Source organism: Schistocerca cancellata, chromosome 1 (assembly GCF_023864275.1).
Source record: "Schistocerca cancellata isolate TAMUIC-IGC-003103 chromosome 1, iqSchCanc2.1, whole genome shotgun sequence".
Classification (NCBI taxonomy): Eukaryota; Metazoa; Arthropoda; class Insecta; order Orthoptera; family Acrididae; genus Schistocerca; species Schistocerca cancellata.
The window spans coordinates 514,188,859-514,213,873 of record NC_064626.1 but is presented as its reverse complement, the minus strand read 5'-3'; the positions used below and the strand labels follow the sequence as shown (position 1 = coordinate 514,213,873).

Genomic DNA, 25,015 nt, shown 5'->3' with positions numbered 1-25,015 from the left:
TTTCATCATTGTTGGAGGAGGGGAATTTGCTATCGCTTTTATTTTCTTTGTGTCCAGCGGAATTCCCACTGATGAGATGATGTGCCCAAAAAGCTTTGTCTTTTACGAATGTGGATCTCGCCAGATATGCAGCGATCGTGGAACAAAAAAATTTACTCAGTACCCTAGTTAACAACTCAGTATGTTCTAGCCAAGGTGAGGAGGCAATTAATAAGTCATCATGTATAGAGTGACTTTGTCCAGCAGCTATGGTCCATGGACAGCGTCTAGTGCTATGATAAAGACTCGAGAGATGGACCTGGTATTAAGGCCGAAAGGTAGGACTTTAAACTGATACAACCTCACTTCAAAAATAAAGACTGTGTATTTGCAGGAATTCTGTCACGGCTACCTGCCAATATGAATATCAAAGAACTGTTGCAGATAAAAATTGCACACCATAAAAACTTTGCAGCTGTTACTCTAATGGATCAGGCCTAGTCCTTACTGGGACAATAATCTTATCAACTGACTTAGTGTCTAGGTCCAGGCACACACCTGATTCTAGTTTTGCAGCAGTCAATAGTGATCTACTGTCAGGTGACAGAGAATTTTCTATAGTCCCCCATTCCAGTATCTTCTGTATGTCTCTTTTAACAGTAGGCAATAGGGAGACCATTTCCATTTCATACTCACAACCATTTACTATACCAGGTGCCTGGGAAAAAAACATTTTTGTGCTGAAACAATAAGGTAGCTAATTTCTTACTCTGGTGTCCAGCTAAAATTTCAGTGTCCATAGCTTTATTTCATATCATTCTAGAATCTATCAGTACACCGTTACTGTCTGTAGAAACAGATGTAACATTTCCACAAGTGGTATGACCATGCATACGCAGCACACTACATCTTATATTTCAATTGAAACATTCAAATCCCAGAGTCCACCATGCTCTGTGTTCATTTTTATCAAATTAAAAAAAACATAACTCTCATTCAGTTTCAAGTGGCACTTTCTGCCTGGAAGGTCGATCTGTAGGTCTCTCCAATGCATGAAGTCCATCCATAACAAACAGTTTCTTGAGAAAAATTACTCATAACCACATTTAAATTTGCATCCATGTCAAAAATAATAGTGGTGGGTATTCCTCTCACCACAGCATTAACAACTGCCTGCACTATTCCAATAGAGCTTTCCCACAGGTTTCATGATCATTGCAAAATTCTTCACAGATGTCAATGCCGTCGTTATAATGCAACTTTTGAAGATGCACGCTGGCAATGGTGCACTCATTCCGTTCCATGACTGTCACCAAGGAGCTTGATGAACTAACTTTTGCTTTGTCTGCTCACTTGTAGTCAGGTAGGCATCTTTCAACCATCTCGACTATGCAAATGTCATGACTATGTTGTAGAGTCCAGTTTTGTGGAGGTCCATCATTGTGCTTAGGTCTATTTTCACAGTTCTGACTCACAGGCAATGGTGGGTTTCTTGTATTAGATGGCCACTAACTCCCGTAAGTTTGATGCCACTGGTTCCTGTTATTTGGTTGCCAGGGTTCCTTTTTCGATTTGAGTGATACTCTGGATGATACTATCATCTGCATTTTGATTTCCATGCCGTGTTGCATCACTGTGTTGCAACGGTGCCCACCCGCCGTTACATTCTTCACTGCTGCCGTTGCCATTCGAATTCGCCGGCGGCGCCACACCATTCCCAGAGCTACTCTTAACATCAGCCTGAATCAAATCTGTTGAGTCCAGTACTGATAAAACATACTCTAAATCGTGATCTGGTACAGTAATTAACTTCTCGCCAATACTGACAGGCAACTTTGCCTTTAAAATTCCCAATAGATCTTTGTGAACTATCGGATCACTACAGTTGCGTATCTTGTTAACATATCTTCCAAAGTATTTCCTTAAACTGTCATGTTTCAGGATGGACACCTGTTCACGTAATCGTTCCTGATCACATCCTGACCATATTTGGTCAGAAATGTCCTTTCAAATTGGTCATGCATAATACAATTTTCCTCAGCTTCCTCGTCCGTAAGGCTCCTTTGCCCTGAATGTGTGCTGCAACGAACAGAATCTTTTATCTGTCGTTCCACGACTTCGGTAACACGTTCCTGAAAACTTTTACGGAAGCAACCGGATGGGGGGACGTCTTCTCCAATGTAAACACTGGAACTGACATAGGCTTCAATAGCCTTTCTTCGAGCAATATTCCCATCAAATTGGATACTGCCCCCACCGATTTATTAGAGTACTCAGTGTTCAGACTGACTTGGCCAAAGTTGTTACGATACGACAGGTAAAGTGGACTGTTCATAAACTTTATGAGCACTAAGCATCATGCTGCATGTTCTGTATACCAGCAATCGTGTGATGCCAGTCCGTGGCCTTAGAGGTGAGATTGTTTCGCCATTATGGAATACCGTCCATTAACATACGTTTAATATTTTCTAATTCACTTCAGATAGCATAACTTGAAGTATTTTGTTCAGTGAATGCTTCGACACCTGCCTTTGCATGGCCTCCTTCCACTCCATATTTACGCTGATAAGCCAAAACATTATGACCACCTGCTTGATAACTTGTTTGTACGGCTTTGGAAGAAATATATAACTGATTCTGCGTATCAGGGATCCGACTGTTTGTTGGTAGGTTTGTGGAGCAATGTGGCATTAGATGTCTACGCACATGTCATGTAATTCGCGTAAATAACGGGCGCTAATATGCGTACGCGGTACTGGCGCACTATAGCGAGCCAGATGGGCTCCACAGAATTTACATCTGTCGAATTTGGTCGCGGAGTAATCGACGTGAGTTCACTATAATGCTCTTCAAATCACTGTCGCACGGTTTTGGCTCCGATACACGAACAGTATACTGCTGAAAGATGACATCGCTTTTGGGGAAGACATTAAGCATGAAGATTAGCAGGTGATTATCATCTGTCAGCGTATCTTTGATTACCACCATAGGCCCGATGCAAGCGTAGGAGAATGTCTCCCACAGCTTAATACAGCTCCTACCAGCTTGCGTCCGTGGCGTCTGCAGTGTTCGAGCCGCTGTTCATCTAGATGACGGCGTTCGTGGAGACGACCATCGAGGAGGTGTAGCAAAAATGTGATTCACTCAAAGAACCGCCACGTTTCGACTGATCGAAATCCTGATGGTCCCGAGGCCACTGGAATCGTAATTAGCAACGTCGTTGGGTCAACATGTAGGGGTGGCGTGCTGCAGAGCTTCACGTTCAACAATGTACGATAAGCGGTGTGCTCCGAAACTCTTCTGCATTGTGCTCTTTCGGCAGACAAGCCTTCTGACCGCACCGAGCGAGGTGGCGCAGTGGTTAGCACACTGGACTCGTTTCCTGGAGGATGACGGTAGAAACCTGCATCCGGCCATCCAACTTAGGTTTCCCGTGATTTCCCTAAACCGCTCCAGGCAAACGCCGGGGTGGTTCCTTTGCAAGGATTCGGTCTATTTCCTTCCTCATCCACTACATCATCAGAGTTTGTGCTCCGTCTCTAACGACCCCGATGTCGACAGGACTATAAACCGAATCTTCCTTCCTCCTCCGAACCGCAAGTTCTGCGAAGAGTGGTGAACGTCCAATCATTTAGCGGTAGTTTCACTGTCCTGCTACCTCTTTCCGTAGATGCTCACTACAGTAGCACGATCTGCTTTGCCGTTTCCGAGATATTCGTTTACAGGCTCTGCGTGATAATAACTTGTCTTTTGTCAAAAGTTGCTTATCTCAATGGATGTCTCCATTTACACCCCATATCTTCGCTAAGGTGACCCCTGTACGTGTCTGCTCCTCTTACATACTTTTGTCACCGCGTCACGAGCCGGCAAAGCCGCCAGGTGGCATCCAACAATTTGTTTATATTTTTCGTCTACCCGTTCAGTAGATTAATTTGTAACTCTCTCCCATTGAGCGTCTAAGGACTCTCGCAACACGTCCTTGGGTTCGAGTGTCAACTTCTCTGCTCTCTGAGAAACCTGCTGCATGGTACATTTAGCGTCGTTTTTTGCGGTTTGTAGTGTTTGAACATCGTTAGATTATTTTTGAATAGGCGAAAGCATACCTTTGTAGGCCTCCTTTAGATCTGAGCTTTCTTTGGACACATCAAATAAACTATTATTCATCCGCAAGGCCAACTCTTTGTCCAGCACTTCAAGTGTGGTGTTTACCACCTGTGTCGAAATTTACATGGTCGGTTCTCCGCCTCGCGTTTCAAGTGTGGTGCTTCCGTGTGTCGAAATTTTCACGACTAAATTCCTCGTCCGCACTTAAAGTCACCATTCTAGCTCATTATCTTTGTCAGAGTAAGATTTATTTGCTTGGATCATTCCTTATCGCGAGTTTCAAGTATGATGTTTGCTTGTGTCGTAATCTGCAGGGCCGGTTCAATCTCTCGCGCTCCACGTCGCAGTGTTCTCATTAACATTTGCACTCGTCACGGCAGTAATTTTGTTGCGTAATCTGGAAAATTTGAGTGGTTTGTGAAACCTCTTCACAAGATTGAGGCTGTGTATCTTATTATAACTCTGAAATACATGGGTTTATTTCCGGTATTATCGGTTCGCCGTCATTGGCGCCATCGACATCAATTCCAAACTTTACTTCAATTACTGTATTCATTTTACTACCTTTCCAATTTTAGGCTTGTCACACACTAAGAAATAAACTTAAAATTAATTTTTTACTATACGCAGAAGAGGTTTGTCTAATTTATGCGCATCAAGACTATTTTATTAGCAACAAGACAAGAGGGATGCTCCTAATTAAAACAGTAGACATTTTCCATCTTGAGTTTGTGCTGTCCATAGCTGCTGTCAGAACAGTGGAGATTAAAGATCTTAAAACTTGTAACTAAAGAACTTGTAATAACTGAATTTAAAATATGAATCATTCAACAGTAATCCTGAGAAATCGTTATATGCGATTTGCAGTATAGTGTACCTTTCCACATATTTGACATGAACAATGTAAATAACGACAAAAGATCTATACATGCGTCATGTTGTGTGAACTTTAATGCCTAACTGAGATACGGACAAAGTGACGAAATAACTTTAAAGACAATTTATCGATTCTGATAATAGAAAAAAGACATTATTCTCCGTGATATAAGATCATATGTGTAAACTAAAGAATTGAACACTATAATATTTGTTATACTATAAAATGACTGGAAAACAATGAACTTAGTCGTCTTCTGATGTTTTCTTGTGTCTTAGCTATTGTTCGAGTGCAGAGGGTACGATTGTATTGCGTTAGCTTGTGCCTTGCTCTCGTTTAATTACTAGAATATAATTGAGGTGTAAAAGAGTTACGAAAATATAATAAGCTAATCTTGAGTGCAGAGTAATCATTTAAGGAACCCACGCCACATTTGTTATAACGCAAGAGTTTGTGTAGCTTTTTTTGCAACTAGCTGCGATCATCTTTGACTGAGAAAGTTGGCCGCCATTTTGTGGTGCATTTAAACTTTTTATTTCCACAGGAAATACGACGAAGCAGGAGCAGAAGAACTTATTTAAAAATGCTGTCAAAATTAATTAGCATCAAATCACAAGATTGATTTTATCATAAAGTGACTATTTTCAGTGATACAATTTATTAAAGGTCATGTGCCTCTTTGCATAAATTTTATTACGCTAACGCATCTGATATTATTTGTAGGGAGCCTTGCGCTAGTTTTCAATCAGAATTTAAAGTTTAATTTGGCAACCTGCAAATATAATATTACTTATTTTTAATTGTTTCTTACGAGGTTTTAGGAAAGATAGCTTTACGAAGTTTAACTTCACGAACTTAATAGAATCCTCATATAACTTATAGCAGAAAGAGACATTACAGCAGACAGTAAAACAATGGTAGCAATACCTCTCGTCTTGTTGTATTACTATATTCTCTTGCAGGCGCAACCTCATAACATCAAATTAATGTCCTCCAAAGCTGTCATGTTAACGTGAAAGAGAAAATAGATGTATTAGACAAAAAATAATGATGAAATTTTGTTTCGTCGCTTCACGTTGGACGCCAGATTAGGCGTTACCTTCCAAAAAACTTTCATTTAATCGTACTTAATTGACATTCACAAAAGATAGCCTCATTGAAGATGGGGGCCAGAAATGTAAGTTAGTATACCTTACGGAGGAGTACGAAAGAGGTAGATAACATTCCGTTAAGACTTTTTACCTTAAAGGCTCCCTTTTCCTATGCTTTTGTATCAGACCAGTGAGCAATGTTCTAAACGCACTTGTTAGATGGTGGGTGGCTGATCAGCCTAATATAGTTCTTGCGAAAAATTAGACTGATCGGTAAAAAATATGTTTGCGACACATTAATTTCATTTAAAGAAGCATGTAACGAGAGAGCGGGATTAGTGTTCAGTCGTTCGGTTTCCAACAATTCGGCACCAGTCTCTCTTATTTGAAGCCTGAAATAAAATTCTAGTTCAATGAATATTATATGCATAAGAAGACATCAGATAGCGATGGAATTAAATGATCGGCACCGCAGTATATCATTCTTACTGTTACAGATTTCACAGAAATTGAACACTAATATGGTTACGTAAAAATGTTTACACAAACATGCTCCTTCATTAAGATGTAAGTTTCATGGATGTAACTCTAAGAAACCCATTCTTCTAAAACGTGGTAATTTTCACTTACTTTAAAAGTAGTTCTTTAAATTTTTCCACGATTTTTATGCACCTTTCTCCTTCTGTTCCATGCTTAGGCACCTTTCCCCCGGTTTTCTGCGTTGGTAATAAATTAGACAGAATTTTTTTCTCTTCTACAACAGGATTTTAAGATTTTGTTTAATCGTACGTCAAAAATCATCAATAAATATAAATTATGGAAAATATTAGTAATTATTCATACCTCAACAGCAATGCCTAACCTCAGCAGCAACAGTCAAACTCAGTAACAATTGTAAAGCAGTAGCTGTTAAATCAAATAAAATTTAAACAGTGATGCTGCAACAGTTGAACCTAAATTCAGTTAGAGCTAGCATTAATTTTGCGTTTCCTATCTATCGACTGTGTACTGTTTTGTCGCCGGTGTTAGTGTTTTACCACATCGGATTTTTCACAACAAAATTGTGAGAGAGGTTAAGAAGGAGATTTTGTGTGCTCTTTCAGAAGAATTCAACACTTATTGTATCAGAACTGATGGCATCATTCTACGATGTGCCCTGTGTGAAGTAAGTATCGCAGTCGACAACAAGCCTCAAAGAAACGGAATAAACCAGTACATGAAGAACAACAAATATTTAAAGAACACGGAACCTCATAAGACGAAACCTGAGCAAACTAATCTGATACACGCATTCACCTGAGGATCTGGAAAACAGCGATCATTGAACGGTTTCAGTGCCGATCTTGCCGTGGCATGAATCCAGTCAGGAATTCCAATCCCCGAAGTAAACAATCCTACACTCACATTATTTCTTGAGAAGTAAGCACAAAGGTCATTAACGGATGAGAGCACTCTGAGTAAAAGTTACATACATGTATGTCAAGGGTTTAGAGAAAATAAAAGAGCGGTCGGGAAACATGAAGTGGGATTCGTTTTAGATGAAACTACTGATGAGCTGAAAAGATATATTTTAAATGTGTTGGTTTTTCCACCATCTGGTGAATGTGTAAAACCTATGCTTTTAAAAATGTACCAACTCGAGAAGACATATGCCTGCAAGCTACTGCAATCATTCAAAGATCATGTATGAACCTATGGCCACCAGGCATACAATACGAAAGCGTCAGGTTTGTGGTGACTGACAAAGCACGCTCCATGCTTTCAGCTTTCCAACAGTTGAAGGGCATGTACTCCAACCTCAACCAAGGGACATGTATTGTACATGGTCTGAATCGTGTTTTCGAAAACGTGAGGGAGAATTACTGTGCGGTAATTGACGTCACCGCTAGTCTCAAGAAGATACTGGTAAACGCTGCCAGTCGTCAAGTTTTGTATCAAGAAATGACAGAGCTCCATCTTCCACAGTTTTCTGTCATCACAAGGTGATGTACTTGGATAAGATGAGCAATTTTCTTGTGAAAAAACAATGATGAAATCAAACACTTCATATGTGCCCTAGAATCGACGGACGTAGCAGCGATCAATCAAGCTCAACAAGTAGTCAACAACAAAGACCTAGAGTTGGAACTTTTGGCAGTGTATGGCGACAGCTATTTGCTTGGTATCATTCTGAGTTTGGAAGAAGAAGATACGGAGGAGGAACAATGGAAGAAGTTGGTGAGTATTAGGGACATCCTTGATGGATTTGCTAAACAGAAGTTCAAATTAAATTTGAAGACCAATCAAGATGTGGAAATTTTTTTAACTGTGACTAAATTTGCTTTATGGGTGCTGAAAAGATATGCTCCATTGGTTTCTGTAGATGTCGAGCAAAATTTCTTCGTGTGTAAGGACCTAGTGAGCCCAAAGCGCCAGCGACTTAGTGTCAAAAATATTGACATGATATGTGTAGCCAAGTATAAAAGAATCCTGTAAATGGGACAAAGAAAGACGAAGGTGATTTAAACCCAAATAAAGTAATTTCAGCACCACCTCTTTTGTATCTTTTTGTATTTATTTTCAGAACCTTCTTCTTTTTGGATCATAATTTGTACCTTAAAATCCTAGTAATTGTGCTGTCAGGATACAAAGAAATATGCTTACGGCAGATAGTGACGTACAGTCAGTGCCTAAGGTATTCTTCATGAAGGTGAACATAATTATACCGGTGGGTATAGTCCTCCATCATCTTCCAGCGTCGTTTGCTGAAGTCTAGGTTTGCGACTTTGGCAACTCAAAAGTCGGGACGCTGCCGCCTTTGGCAAGTCAAAAGTCATATCATGTCAAACAGAAGGTTGCACTTAATACATGAAATGTTCAGGTCTTACCAACGTTCCTCAGTTTTTATCCTCAAGGCAAACTAAACCATAGATACCACGCTTGAAATTTTAAAATATCTAAAAGTTAAGTCCTTACCTAAGAGACCTATACTGGCGAAAATCTAGCGGATTCGGGCTGGATCTTGTAGAAGTACTTGTTCTGTGATGTATCGGCCTTGAAATTTCTTCTCGTGCAGAACATGCCGATAGAATTCAGAGCAGCTCAAGTAATTCATTTTTATCAAGAAGCTTACTTTTCACATATTTCAGCTTAAGTTTGTTTCACGCATCAGTCCACAAGATTCTCATGAAGAAAAACACCTGTTCTACGAGCGCGAATAGAAAACACAAATTTCTCTCTCTTTCAAAAATTTGAGGCTGCAATTTTACCAAACAAATGAACTCATTTATTGGTCTGTTTGTAAATCTGTAGTTTTAAAAGTTACGATGAGACTTCTTAACGCTGCGAATTCATTGTCCAATCCGTCATCGTTTACTTTTGTGCTATGGTTTTTTAAAATATCTATTACGCTACAAAAGGTCATCTCATCTTTCATGCTCAGGCGAGACACTGAAATTAAACCACTTATTTCGATAATTCAGGCTTCTCTGAGAAACGTTAGCAGCATCTTTCCTAACATTGTCCTTGTCCGATTTGCTCAATCTCTTCAGATTTTTATTCACATTAAAAGCAAGAAAACCAACTTTTAATCTAGATTCAAGGTTTTTCTTCAAATATTCTAAAATGTCGTAAAGACCTGTAGCCTGCGCTTTCCGATTTTTAAGTCGTAAAATAGTTGATGTAACAAAACTCATGTAGTTATGTATGAACTACCTGTATAAAAAGGGAAGTCACCATTCGCCTTCTTTGTCCACGCCTTTGACGAAAGTCCATATTAAAGAGTTGGTCAGTAAGACAGAATAGCTTCCCACTGTCTTAGTCAGCACTCAAGAACCGGCAAAGAGGACCGTTAAACTTTTGGATGTTCTTTTTCAACGATGTCAAATATTTGTTTGAGTTCATGGGTTTCCTTATTAGAAGAAGAGAACTCGTTGTAGGCTTTCAATACTAGACTCTCGACATTTTGGATGCGTTTTTGGCCATTTTATGAATAGCATGACAGTTACAATTCTCTCTGATTATATTATTAATTAAAGATTTAAAATTCTGAAAAACTGAGTGATGTTTTACGGAGATCACTGCTGCATTGTCTACACAGACTTGATATACTATTTACTTCCAAACTGTGTTTATCTAATACGAACTTATTTTTTCCGAAAATAGCTCAGCTGTTTCATTACTATCGTTATAGGAGCTTAGTAATTTCTACTTCACTCCATGTACCTCAGAAAACTATGTTATCGACACAGGAGAGCCTTTAATATCACCTTTATTGGAGGCATCTATCGAAACAGAAAAAGCGCCATCTTGTAATATATTTTCTACGAGTTCTACCGAATTCGTAGCCAACACATTTTGTACTACCATTTCACATTTTGTATGTCCACAATGAAGTTTCGAACTTAAAATTAAGTGTTTGAAAATTGTGCTTCCTAGATTAATATTACTATCTGTAGAAACATAACTAACGTTACGCATAACTCCACAATATAGACGTGACAGTTCAGCAGTGAAACTTAATTGTCAACACAAAACTGCTTTACACTACAAAAGCCTACAATCGATTTACTTTTAGAAGTTGATGCAAGAGAAAGTTTGTTTCTCTCTTGAAAATGCTTTCTCACGGCCCCAATACACTCACTTTTTATTGAAAAGGAAGCAAAACACTGTATACTTTACCATCTCTTCATCATTACCTTTAGCCAACCAAATTTTGAAATGTTTATATTCTGACTGTTCATTACTAAATGAGCAAATTTTCACTTTTCAGACTTGATTATGTCATAATTGTCGTCTCTATTCTCGTTGCCACTGCTATTTGTATTTCTACTTAATCTACTGAGCATTTAAACATGACTCGCACTTTAGAAAACGCTAATGTCACCGCAATATTAATAATGGTTTGCTCTTACGGTATACCGACAATACGAAACATGTCAATACTCCTTCACTGTATCGCTTCATAACTAAACCTATTTTGAAAACGAGAGCGCAAAAACCCATCGTTTACTTGGTCTCTCGTGTTTTACATGTATTGGCTTTGGTTAACAAGAGTAAGATGATAAAATTAAGAATATGAAATTAAAAATTATGCACCATGTTATAAAACAGTAAAACTGTATAAGTAAACCATATCAGTAGGAACTAGAGGTGTCCCATCATTCTCATGTAGAAACACGAGACAATCATAGAAAAACAGGGACGATTCCTACAAAATCGGGACGGGTGACAACGCTAGCAATCCCCACAAGGTGGGGGCATCGTCTGCGAAGCATCTCCCATGCTCTGAGTTCAATATGTAGGCTGTTTCATTCACTTGACGTCCTCCAAAGACATCAGCTATAAGTCCACGTAAACGAAATCGCTGCCCCTGCACCTCCTATATACTGAAAATCCAAAATGGCATTGGCTTGTGACTAATCTTGTTGCTTGAAAATGTATTGAAGTATTCATCACGAAACCAGCCGAAATTTTGACTTTGCGACAGCCTTCCGTCACTTCCAGCATGTTGTACGTATTCTAACATATCCCTCGTTCTCTCCACACTAGCTGGTGTCAGAACGGTTTGTTACTGTACTGGAATTCGCCTGAGAGTATAACTCTGACCCATCTGCCACTGGTCCCAGCCAGTTTATGCTGATCCCTGCACAGTGGAGAGTGTGAGCTAGTGGAAAGTGGTGCCCAGACATGCACGGTCTCCTAGGATTGCAGGTCTTGTCTGCTGTTGCCTGTGATCTGCTACTGGAACAGGCGAATATTCAGTGCGGTCCAGCAGAAGAGTGTCGCAGCAGATAGCAGACTGGACTCACATACTGGAGGACGACAGCTCGAATCCCTACCCGATCGTCAAGATTTAGGTCGTATGCCATTTCTCTAAATTGCTTAAGACAAATGCTAGAACAGTTCCTGCACCCAACCCGAGCTTGTTTTCTGTCTCGCCTCCTCGTCGAGGGGCATTGAAACCTAAACTTTTCTGTTTAGTATCTTATGGACAACTGGAAATCTCCTTCTTACGCAGCAAGTGTCGGACACTGTATGAGGAAACATGCAGACTACTACAGGAGCGACTTAGGTTGATGCCTAAAGATAGGTAGCTGACACAAAGCCATCATGTTAGAAAATTTTATATCACGCTGGAGAAAATAACGATGTTGAGGCTATAAAAAAAAGAACAAAGTATGAGGGTCACACCAAAAGAAATGCACACTATTTTTGTAAAAATACAGTGTCCATTCTGCATGTGTGAAAGTCTTACAATGTGTAGATATATTTTTCCCGCTTGTTTTCAAACTTAGTTCAACCTGAAACTTCCTGGTAGATTAACACTGTGTGCCGGACCGAGACTGGAACTCGGGACCTTTGCCTTTCGCGGGCAAGTGCTCTACCAACTGAGCTACCCAAGCACGAGTCACGCCCCGTCCTCACAGCTTTTACTTCTGCCAGGAGACGAGGTACTGGCAGAAGTAAAAGCTGTGCGGAGGGGGCGTGAGTCGTGTTTGGGTAGCTCAGTTGCTAGAGCACTTGCCCGCGAAAGGCAAAGGTCCCGAGTTCGAATCTCGATCCGGCACACAGTTTTAATCTACCAGGAAGTTTCATATCAGCGCACACTCCGCTGCAGAGTGAAAATCTCATTCTGGAAACATCCCCTAGGCTGTGGCTAAGCCATGTCTCCGCAGTATCCTTTCTTTCAGGAATGCTAGTTCTGCAAGGTTCGCAGGAGAGCTTCTGTAAAGTTTGGCAGGTAGGAGACGAGGTTCTGGCAGAAGTAAAAGCTGTGAGGACGGGGCGTGAGTCGTGCTTGGGTAGCTCAGTTGGTAGAGCACTTGCCCGCGAAAGGCAAAGGTCCCGAGTTCGAGTCTCGGTCCGGCGTACAGTTTTAATCTACTAGGAAGTTTCATATCAGCGCACACTTCGCTACAGAGTGAAAATCTCATTCTTAGTTCAACCTGTTCCCGTGAGTGGCGCCATCACAGCATGTCTTCAAGATGGCTGCTACACTTGACGTTCGTCAGAAGCCTGTGCTATGAAAACGAGACAGTGGGGAACATCCACAAGAGGTAGAAAGAGGTGTATGGAGATTCTGCTGTCGATCGCTGTACAGTTAGTCGGTGGGAAAGCAGGTTACGTGATGAAAGTGGGCACGGCAATATTGAGGATTGTCCTTGCAGTGGCAGGTCTCGTAATGCACACACTCCAGAGAGTTAACGAATTGGTGACTGCTGACAGACACATCACAGTGAAGGAATTGTCACGTTACGTTGGGATAGGGGAAGGAAGTGTTTGCAGAATACTGAGAATGTTGGCGTTAAAAAAGGTTTGGGCCAGGTGGGTTCCCAGGATGTTGACAGTGGCTCACAAAGAAACAAGAAAAACGGTATGCAGCGAACGTTTGGAACAATAGGAGAATGGTTGAGATGAATTTCTTGGAATAATTGTGACAGGTGATGAAACATGGCTCCATCATTTTTCACCAGAGACGAAGAGGCAATCAATGGAGTGGCATCATGAAAATTCATCCAAGAAAAAAAAATATTCAAAACTACACCTTCTGCTGGAAAAGTTATGGCTACGGCGTTTTTCGATTCCGAAGGACTCTTGCTTGTGGACATCATGCCAAGTGGAACCACCATAAATTCTGATGCATATGTGGCGACACTGAAGAAACTTCAAACTCGACTGAGTCGTGTTCGACCACATCGGCAAAAGCAGGATGTTTTGCTGTTGCACGATAATGCACTGCCACATGTCCGTCAAAAAACCATGGAAGCGATCACAAAACTCGGATGGACAACACTGAAACACCCACCTTACAGTCCTGACCTAGCTCCATGTGACTATCATCCCTTTGGGAAACTGAAAGACACTCTTTTTGGAACAAGGTTTGAAGATGATGACTCCCTTGTGGACGCTGCCAAACAGTGGCTCCAACAGGTTGGTCCAGAATTTTACCCTGCGGGTATACAGGCGCTGGTTCCAAGATGGCGTAAGGCAGTTGAGAGGGACGGAAATTATGTGGAGAAATGAAAATATTGTTCCTAAAGGATGTATCTACACACTGTAAAACTTTCAGACATGTGGAATAAAAGATGGATTTTTAAAAAAATAGTGTGCGTTTCTTTTGGAGTGACCCTCGTAGAACGTTCTGATTAATTTAACTGACGGAAGGGATCCTGGAAATATTGATAATTCTGAAAGGTCAAGGTTCGAAGTAATATGCAAACTGTGTCGTAAGAGTCTACTTGTTACATTGCAAGAACCGATTTTCAATGACGAATGCAAATATGAGGGGCGTTCAATAAGTAATACAAAACTCCTTTTTCTCGGCCAGTTTCTGTTGAAAAAATGCGGGATTTCTTGTGGGACATCGTGGAAAACTCCCGCGTCAGCCCCAGCAGTTTTATGAAGTTCCGATAGGTGGCTGAGCTATACGTAGTCTTCAAAGCGGCGTCTGTGATGGAGGTCCGTTCCAAACAGAGAGGTGTCTCTGAGTTCCTTTTTGTGGAAGACCAGATACTCATAGTAGCTTCCAGAATATCTACGGAGACCTGGAAGTGAACAAAAGTACGATGACTTGCTGGGCGAGGCGTTCGTCATCATCGCAACAAGGTAGCGCAAACCTGTCCGAAGTCCCATGTGCCGGTCGGTCCAACACAGCTGACTCGTGAAATGTTGGAACGTGCGGACACTGTGATCGTCGGATTACAATGAAACACCTCGCTGCACAACTGGACATCCGATGGTAGTGCTTAACCACTCGTACACGATTTTGGGTACACAAAGGTGTGTCCCCCCTGGGTTCTTCGCCGCCTAACAGAAGGCTGTAAGGAGCAACGAAGGATCAGCTGCGCGGAGTTGATTGCGCGTTGAGAGGCTAGTCGAATATCACAGACGATGAAACATGGTTTTATCACTTCGAACCGGAAACAAAGCATCAATCCACGGTGGGCGCTATACCACCTCTCCTTCGGAGAAAAAGTTGAAAGCCACATGCTCAGCCGGTAAAGTCATGGCGACAATCTTCTGGGATTCTGTAGGGGCTATTCTGTTTAACGTCCTGCTCATGGCGCAACGAGCAGTTCTGAACTGTGTTGTGCCACCCTCAGGAAATTAAAGAAACGACTTGAACGTGTTCCTCGCCACAAAAATGCAAACGAACTTCTCCTCCTTGACAACGCCAGGGCTCACAGTTGTCTGTGCAGCAGAGAGAAGCTCACAAAACTTCATTGGACACTTCTTCCTCTTCCACCCTACAGCCCGTATCTCGCATCTTCCGACTTCCTTCTGTTGAGGCTAATGAAGTATTCACCCCTGCCGGCCGGTGTGGCCGAGCGGTTCTAGGCGCTACAGTCTGGAACCGCGCGACCGCTACGGTCGCAGGTTCGAATCCTGCTTCGGGCATTGATGTGTGTGATGTCCTTAGGTTAGTTAGATTTAAGTAGTTCTAGGGGACTGATGACCTCAGAAGTTAAGTCCCATAGTACTCAGAGCCGTTTGAACCATTTTTTTGATTCACCTCTCAGGAAGCGTTATGTGGCTGGTGGGCAGGTTATTGATGCAGCAAGACGTTGGTTCCGACGTCGACCAGTAGAGCGGTTGCAAAAAAAAAAAAAAAAAAAAAAATGTGTGTGAAATCTTATGGGACAAAACTACTAAGGTCATCAGTCCCTAAGCTTACACACTACTTAACCTAAATTATCCTAAGGACACACACACACCCATGCCCGAGCGGGGACTCGAACCTCCGCCGGGACCAGCCGCGCAGTTCCATGACTGCAGCGCCTAAGACCGCTCGACTAATCCCGCGCAGCTGAGCGGTTGCATGCGTGGGTACAGGCCCTCCCAGTAACGTGGCGTAAAGCCGATGCGTTGAGCAGAGACTATGCTCAAAAATAAGGTTTTGTAGCCAAAAGATTGGGGAATAATATGGTGCGCTGAGATCTGAATAAAACAAACCTGCTTTCGGGAAAAATATGGGCAATTTGCTTAGTAAGTTTACGGCAATTTGCACTCTATGCAGCAGATGTAGATAAATTTCCGCACGTGAAGCAAAAAATTTAGCACCGTCACAATAGAAGACGTGAGCAAACTACCTGTACAGGCTTTCCATTTTAGTGTGTCAATGTTTTTGTATTGTGCTACACCTCTACAACTCCTCTGATACAACTTTTAATACATTAATCTCACCAGTAACTCCGTCTAATTAAAATTGTGGATGCTGTAATCTTTTTTTCTCCAATAATTTTTTAAATTAGTATATCAGCAGCAGTATAACCCTGTAAACAACATATTTTACATCCAGATTTAAACAACATTAGCTTATCCAAAGGATTCAGGCAACAGTTATTGGACATTAATATCAAATGTGTCTATCCGTCACCTGTTCTCTGCTGGGGTCACTTTAAATGTGGTGCCCGAGTGCCTGTGGAGGAATGGCAGTCCGTTCCTTCTCAACAGCCGAAACCAGAGAAGTTAGTAACGTTGGATACTAGGGTCTGCAGCGAAGGTAGCGTTCTAACTCATTCCAAAGGTGTTCCATCGGATTCAGGTCGGAACTATGAGCAGGCCAGTCAATATCAGGAATGTTATGACCCACAAACCATTGGCTCATAGATTGATACTTTATGACAGGATTAACTATCATGCTGATACAATGTCCGCCCCGTTAGCTGAGTGGTCAGCGTGACGGATTGCCGTCCTACGGGCCCGGGTTCGATTCCCAGCTGGGTCGGGGATTTTCTCCGCTTAGAGACTGGGTGTTGTGCTGTCTTCATCATCCTTTCATCCCCATCCGGCGTGCAAGTCGCCCAATGTGGCGTCGAATGTAATAAGACCTGCACCAAGGCAGGCCCCGTAAGGGGCCTTCCGGCCAATGACGCCAAACGCTCATTTCCATTTCCAGTGAATCACCGTCTACGAACTGTTCCCCATTTGTATGCAGTACACAAGCTGAAAAATGTGTGCATATCTTTCAGCATTTAGTGTTCTGTTAAAGCAATAAGGGGACCACATTTTAATTACGAAAAACACTCTCACACCATAACATCACTTCCTTGCTATTTTACTGTTGTTATCACGCATTATGTCAGCTGAGGTTTTCCAGGTATTCGCCAAACCCAAAACCTTCCCTCTTATTGCAACAGGGGTATAGCGTGATTCATCATTCTAAATCACTCGTTTCCAGACATCCGCTCTCCAGTGGCGTCGCTCTGCTTTTCATTGTCGACAGGAATATGTGGCTCATGAGGAGCTGCACGAACACTGTGCTCCATTCTTTCCAACTCCCTACGTTGATTCACTATACTGGCAGCACTTCGGAACTCACGAGTGACTCCTTTCCCTGATTTCACGCTATTTTTTACAACCACCCTCTGCAACACTCGACGATCCCTGTCCGTCAGTACATGAGGCCTGCCTGGTCTAGATTTATCTGTGATTCTCATTCCCCTATGGACTTCACAATCACATCACCAACAGTCGCCTTGGGAGCCTTTAGGAAGGCTGAATTCTCCAGGAAGGATTTATTACTCAGGTGAAATCCACACTAACTAGCCTACCTTCGACATTGCTAAGTTCTCCTCGCCGGCCCAATCTTCTTCTTTACTTCTAACACGATACTCCCCGCCTCCGTGTACACTGATGGGGCCGCCTCTCTTGAGATCTAGTGATCTATTACTGCTCATTACATAGTGTGTTCGTATACCTTTGATTATATAGTCTGTTACACGGGAACTATGAACGAACATACAGAAATGATTGTCCTACTGTGTTTTGCGTAACATGTGGCTTTTTAAAGTTTCATTCATGGTTCACGCTCCTTATTATAAATTAAGTAGAAGTATGCAATATAATAACGTATTTTGCATAAAGTGTTGAGTTTTCATAATGGCTACATAACGTGTTGAGGAAAAGAAGGAAATTGATTTGTTATTCATTCTTCAGAGAAAACACCCTTGCTCTCTACTCCATTCATCCCAAATACGTTTGTCCCAAGTAAACACCTGACCTCTAAACAGATTGGCAGTGCTACAGTTGTTGTTGTTGTGGTCTTCAGTCCTGAGACTGGTTTGATGCAGCTCTCCATGCTACTCCATCAAAAAAATGGTTCAAATGGCTCTGAGCACTATGGGACTTAACATCTATGGTCATCAGTCCCCTAGAACTTAGAACTACTTAAACCTAACTAAGCTAAGGACAGCACACAACACCCAGCCATCACGAGGCAGAGAAAATCCCTGACCCCGCCGGGAATCGAACCCGGGAAACCGGGCGTGGGAAGCGAGAACGACTACTCCATCCTGTGCAAGCTTCTTCATCTCCCAGTACCTACTGCAGCATACATCCTTCTGAATCTGCTTAGTGTATTTATTTCTTGGTCTCCCTCTACGATTTTTACCGTCCACGCTACCCTCCAATACTACATTGGTGATCCCTTGATGCCTCAGAACATGTCCTACCAACCGATCCCTTCTTCCACCCAAGTTGTGCCACAAACTTCCCTTTTCCCCAATTCTATTCAATACCTCATCATTAGTTATGTGATCTACCCATCTAATCTTCAGCATTCTTCTGTAGCACCACATTTCGAAAGCTTCTATTCTCTTCTTGTCTTAACTATATATCGTCCATGTTTCACTTCCATACATGGCTACACTCCATACAAATACTTTCAGAAACGACTTCCTGTCCCTTAAATCTATACTCGATGTTAACAGATTTCTCTTCTTCAGAAACGCTTTCCTTGCCATTGCCAGTCTACATTTTATATCCTCTCTGCTTCGACCATCATCAGTTATTTTGCTCCCCAGATAGCAAAACTCCTTTACTACTTTAAGTGTCTCATTTCCTAATCTAATTCCCTCAGCATCACCCGACTTAATTCGACTACATTCCATTATCCTCGTTTTGCTTTTGTTGATATTCATCTTATACCATCCTTTCAAGACACTGTCCATTCCGTTCAACTGTTCTTGCAAGTCCTTTGCTGTCTCTGACAGAATTACAATGTCATCGGCGAACCTCAAAGTTTTTATTTCGTCTCCACGGATTTTAATACCTACTCCAAACTTTTCTTTTGTTTCCTTTACTGCTTGCTCAATATACAGATTGAATAGCATCGGGGAGAGGCTACAACCCTGTCTCACTCCCTTCCCAACCACTGCTTCCCTTTCATGTCCCTCGACTCTTATAACTGCCATCTGGTTTCTGTACAAATTGTAAATAGCCTTTCGCTCCCTGTATTTTACCCCTGTCACCTTCAGAATTTGAAAGAGAGTATTCCAGTGAACATTGTCAAAAGCTTTCTCTAAGTCTACAAATGCTAGGAACATAGGTTTGCCTTTCCTTAATATTTCTTCTAAGGTAAGTCTTCTAAGATAAGTGCTACAGGAAAAGAGTAAATGTCCTCATACATGGAACATGATAGCTTCAGACAGTTATGCAATATTAGAACGACGTTGAATGCTGTTTAAAAAATGGTGAGAACAAATTAATTTCTGTCTGTTTCTACAGTCTTTGAAGAGCACTTCGCAAGTCTTCATGACGCGAGTACACGATTCGGCAAGAATAAACAAAACGTTTCTTGTATTTAACCTGTTGGAAAGACTTACTAGCTAATTCATTCGTCGTACAGCACGATTGTGCGAGTAATGACGTAGGCAGAAGCGTGAGTAATCACTTCCATAGTCTTTTCAGAATTATCTAGCATGATAATTTGGAATGTTAACGTCATTTCTATCAGTAACGTCACCTGTTCGATGGACGACTTCAGTGATGAGCATCTGGCCACTCTGGAACAATGAGATGTGTTTATTCTGCATCATTAGAACTGCATGAACTCTGACTATGGCAGTGGAAATGGCAGCCAAATTTCTATGGGGTAAAGATGGCACACAAGTCTATACTGTGCTGTAATTAATGAATGCGCAAAGATCATGAACGATCCAGATAACCGCAGCTCAATTTTGCAAATGTTTAAAGTTGATTTGTGAAGAACTACTAAGCACAGACTTAAGTATAACATACCAGTTTTGTTTAGAATTTTATCTTGCGTCTAATTATGCATTCAGATTTTCAATTGTACTTTTATTTAAAATGCTGTAAGAGATTGACAACAGCATGAAGTCATTAAGTGACTTAGATGCTTGGAGTCTCTTGGAAGGGGTGCGTCGATGACTAAGTGCAACTATTTTATTTCTGTCGATTGTTCAGCAGCGCTTGTATTTTTGCGAGTGAAGCCGATTTGGAATTTGGATTATTTGCACTGACTCTGATTTCTAACTCCATTTGCCAACGGGCACTTCGATTATTTTCGTCCCTGATTGACACTTAAGATGAGTGCATCGTGTTGATTTAAACTATGACTTAATTGTGTTAGTGTCGAATATGACTTCGATTATTTTGGCGGCCGCTGTGACCGAGCGGTTCTAGGCGCTTTAGTCCGGAACCGCGCTGCTGCTATGGTCGTTGGTTCCAATCCTCCCCCGGGCATGGATGTGTGTGATGTCCTTAGGTTAGTTAGGTTTAAGTAGGAGACTGATGACAGTGCTTAGAGCCATTTGAACCATTTTTCGGTTATTTTAGCTGTGAACACCGCCTGCGTTTCCCAGCTAATGTGGTTATTTTAATTATGTAGCTGTTCGCCAGCCTGTATATTGGGGGATCGAGCGAAGCTTCAATTTACTCAGTTATGAAGAGTTTATCGCCAGCCTACGAAATTTTGTGTGTTATTAATAGCAATATCTTCATTTCTTAAACTTAAAATCTTTAATTGGGGTCCATTATTTTGATTTATTGCACCTACGATTAACCTAACGCTTAAATCTGATTGGTGCATCAGAGACAGTATTCTTCTTTTAGTTTATGTTTAAAACGATAGCAACTGGGGCCTAATAATCATCCCCTTTAATAAAGTATTATCGAGGAATAATCCTCCCAGTTGTCACAACTTATGCAGGTTTGTTTTACAACTCGTCATTACACTTTCAAGTGCATTTTATGTCACATTAGAGTTATTGAATAACAGTAAAAGAACAAAATTTAACTTCGCTTTCCTTTCGCAGTGAATAACAATTATTTATGTTTACATGGGTCTGAATACGTAAATGGCTGCGACAGTTTTCTACTTGCAGATAGTGATTAGAAACAACTGCTAAAAGACTGTGTTTAGGCTTCGGACTAGACGATACCTAGTTTCACTTGATAAAAATTGTCTGAACAGTGGAGTTATTGAGCTAGACTATCTCGATACATCAGCTTACAAGACACAGACATTACACTGTTGGGTCATCTTATTATGAGCACATCATAGTTGTGCATCTGCAGCGTGTAGCCGGTGGCATGTGGCAATCTATGATCATGACTTAGTTCAGCTAACATGATAGAACTTACATTTTTACTGCATGTTTTTCGTCTATTGCCATTGTGAATAAAGGAAGTGAATTATCCTAATTCCAAAGCTTGGATGATAATGTGCTTTCATACAAAGATCGGGATTTATCGAACGGCGAAGTCTGTGAACTATTAGTGAGCTTGGATGGCTTTAGTATAACATAAGTAAGCTAAATGACCTAGCGTGAAATTCTGTAAACTGTTATCGAGCTTCTTTGGCAGCCGATCTTCATGCTATAATGAAACAGCTCATCATCCAAACAAATCAGTGAAAAGACAGATATGTCTCCTTCAACGTTTTAATTAACCCTGCTACACATGGGGCTCCAAACTATACTGATGGTTCTGTATTAGTGTTGGCTGTGGTGTATTGGCCAGAAAAACTTGAACGTGATCAACAGTATCGAAACTGTACTGTTGCAGATTTGTCCGTCGAGTAATTTTTTTGTGTCTTGTACGATGGACGTGCCTTAAGAATCTGTAAGCATTTCTGTAATAGCACAAGTTGTTGGTCTCATCGCTACGCTCTATAAAATACACTACTGGCCATTAAAATTGCTACACCACGAAGATTACGTGCTACAGGCGCGAAATTTAACGGGCAGGAAGAAGATGCTGTGATATGCAAATGATTAGCTTTTCAGAGCAGTGAAACAAGATTGGCGCCGGTGATAACACCTACAACGTGCTGACATGAGGAAAATTTCCAATCGATTTCACATACACAAACAGCAGTTGACCGGCGTTGCCTGGTGAAACGTTGTTGTGATGCTTCGTGTAAGGAGGAGAAATGCGTACCATCACATTTCCGACATTGATAAAGGTCGGATTGTAGCTTATCGCGATTGCGATTTATCGTATCTCGACATTGCTGCCCGCGTTGGTCGAGATCCAATGAGTGTTAGCAGAATATGGAATCGGTGGGTTCAGGGGTGTAATACGGAACGCTGTGCTGGATCCCAACGGCCTCGTATCTCTAGCAGTCGAGATGACAGGCATCTTATCCGCATGGCTGTAACGGATCGCGCTGCCACGTCTCGATCTCTGAGTCAACTGATGGGGACGTTTGCAAGACAACAACCATCTGAACGAACAGTTCGACGTTTGCAGCAGCATGGACTACCAGCTCGGAGACCATGGCTGCGATTACCCTTGACGCTGCATCACAGACAGGAGCGACGAACCTAGGTGCACGAATGGCAAAACGTCATTTTTTCGGATGAATCCGGGTTCTCTTTACAGCATCATGATGGTCGCATCCGTGTTTGGCGACATCGAGGTGAACGGACTTTGGAAGCGTCTATTCGTCATAGCAATATTGGGGTATCACCCGGCGTGATGCTATGGGGTGCCATTGGTTACACGTCTAGGTCACTTCTTGTTTGCATTGACGGAACTTTGAACAGTGGACGTTACATTTCAGATGTGTTACGATCCGTGGCTTTACCCTTCATTCGATCCCTGCGAAACCCTACATTTCTGCAAGTTAATGCACGATTGCATGTTGCAGGTCCTGTAAGGGCCTTTCTCGATACAGAAAATGTTCGACTGCTGCCCTGGCCAGCACATTCTCCAGATCTCTCACCAATTGGTCAATGGTGGCCTAGCAACTGGTTCGTCACAATACGCCAGTCACTACTCTTGATGAACTGTGGTATCGTGTTGAAGCTGCATGGGCAGCTGTACCTGTACACGCCATCCAAGCTCTGTTTGACTCAATGCCCAGGCGTATCAAGGCCGTTATTACGGCCAGAGGTGGTTGCTCTGGATACTGATTTCTCAGGATCTATGCACCCAAATTGCGTGAAAACGTAATCACATGTCAGTTCTAGTATAATATATTTGTGCAATGAATACCCAATTATCATCTGCATTTCTTCTTGGTATAGCAATTTTAATGGCCAATAGCGTAGTTGCATTGAGTTCTCTAGATTGTTAATGCACGTGGAACGCTTGTGCGTACTTAATGTTCATGTTCATCCGACCAAAATGATTGACTTTCTTGGGGAGGATAGAATCGTTCAGCAGTACAGTGGGGCTTGTCGCGCTGATTGATGTGTCCACAAGTGGTTGGAAGTGTATGATCAAGAGCTGAAAGTACATTCCTGGTCCAGAAATATCGCTGATTGTAACTCAGATCGACATCTGAGAAAACTTCGATGGTCGTGCTTGCTGTGTGAGTCCCCCAAGATACATCCATCAACAGCTGTGGAAGTAATGCAGATGGCATGGTTTCTGATAGTTTCTGGACATCGACAAATACCAAATGAGGTAATTCCAGACGGTCTATTTGCAAATAGGAAATACCCTGGATACTGACACGTGGATTATGGGAACCCTCCCAATACATCCATCAATGACTGTAGGCTCATACTCATGATTTGGTTTCTGACATTTCTGAAGATTTGTGAATACCTGTTGAGCACTTCCAGGTGGTTTACCTGCAAGCGGTAGCTAATCTGAAAACTAGCAGGTGAGCATAACAAAGTAACTCAACACTTATGACGATACCTGTTACATGGTGGTTGGCGGCTGAACAGCTCCGCGAGTGCAGCGTGGACATCGAAGCCTGCAGGGGGCAGCATGTCAGCGTCTGGGCAGAGCGTGAGGCTGGTGGGGCAGGCGAGCCTGGCTGTGTTCCTGGCCAGGTTCTGCGGGTACGACAGCTGCTCCCCCACAGGGTGCGCCTGGCGCCACAGCAGCCGCTGCAGCACCTGCTCGTCGTCCTCTCCGCAGTCTGCTTCCTCCAGCTGGTCCCCAGCCGCGACGACGGTGTCATTGGGTGGCTGCTCCGTAGGCCACAGTAAGTGGAAACTCACCTGCATACAGGAATAGTTCATCATGCTCGAGTCCACAAATCATTTCCAATCATAGAAAGTGGACGCCAATAAACAATACTCGTGTATGGTGTCCCGATTCTCGCGCAATTTGTCTGCAACTGATGTGCGGATTAACCGCGACAGCAGCTAAAACACCTACTTGGGCATCATCATTTGTTGCAGGTCATGGTTGACGTTTCACATGTGGCTGAACACTTCCTGTTTCCTTTAATAACGTAACTATCCGGCGAACGGTCCGGACACTTGGATGATGTCGTCCAGGATACCGAGCAGCATACATAGCACACGCCTGTTGGGGATTTTGATCACAATAGCCATACATCAACACGATATCGACCTTTTCCGCAATTGGTAAACGGACCATGTTAACAGGGGTAATGTATCACGAAGCGAATACGTTCGCACTGGCGGAATGTTACGTGATATCACGTACTTATACGTTTGTGACTATTACAGCTACATCTATCACAAAACGAAAAAAGTGGTCCAACTGAAACATTCATGTTTCTTTACGTACTACACGAATATGTAATAAAAATGGGGGTTCCTATTTTTAAAAAACGCAGTTGATATACGTTTGACCTATGGCAGCACCATCTAGCGGGCCAACCATAGCGCCATCTGGTTTCCCCCTTCAAGCTAGACGAGTTTCGTTCTTTGTAGTTTTTTCGTTTGATGCTTATTTCGTGAGATATTTGGCCCGGTCACGATCAATGGACCACCCCGTATACTCTGAAGCGGCAAAGAAACTGGTATGG

At 42.1% G+C, this 25,015-nt stretch overlaps 1 protein-coding gene across 1 annotated transcript in view; it reads right to left on the bottom strand.

Moving 5' to 3' along the window:
* The window catches only part of LOC126187411 (beta-1,4-glucuronyltransferase 1-like), a 76,909-nt gene that overhangs the window by 17,970 nt on the left and 33,924 nt on the right, over positions 1 to 25,015 (bottom strand). The window contains exon 3 of the mRNA XM_049928517.1: positions 23,929 to 24,236. Within this exon, the coding sequence (XP_049784474.1) occupies positions 23,929 to 24,236 (308 nt within the window). The remainder of the gene's footprint in view (positions 1 to 23,928; positions 24,237 to 25,015) is intronic.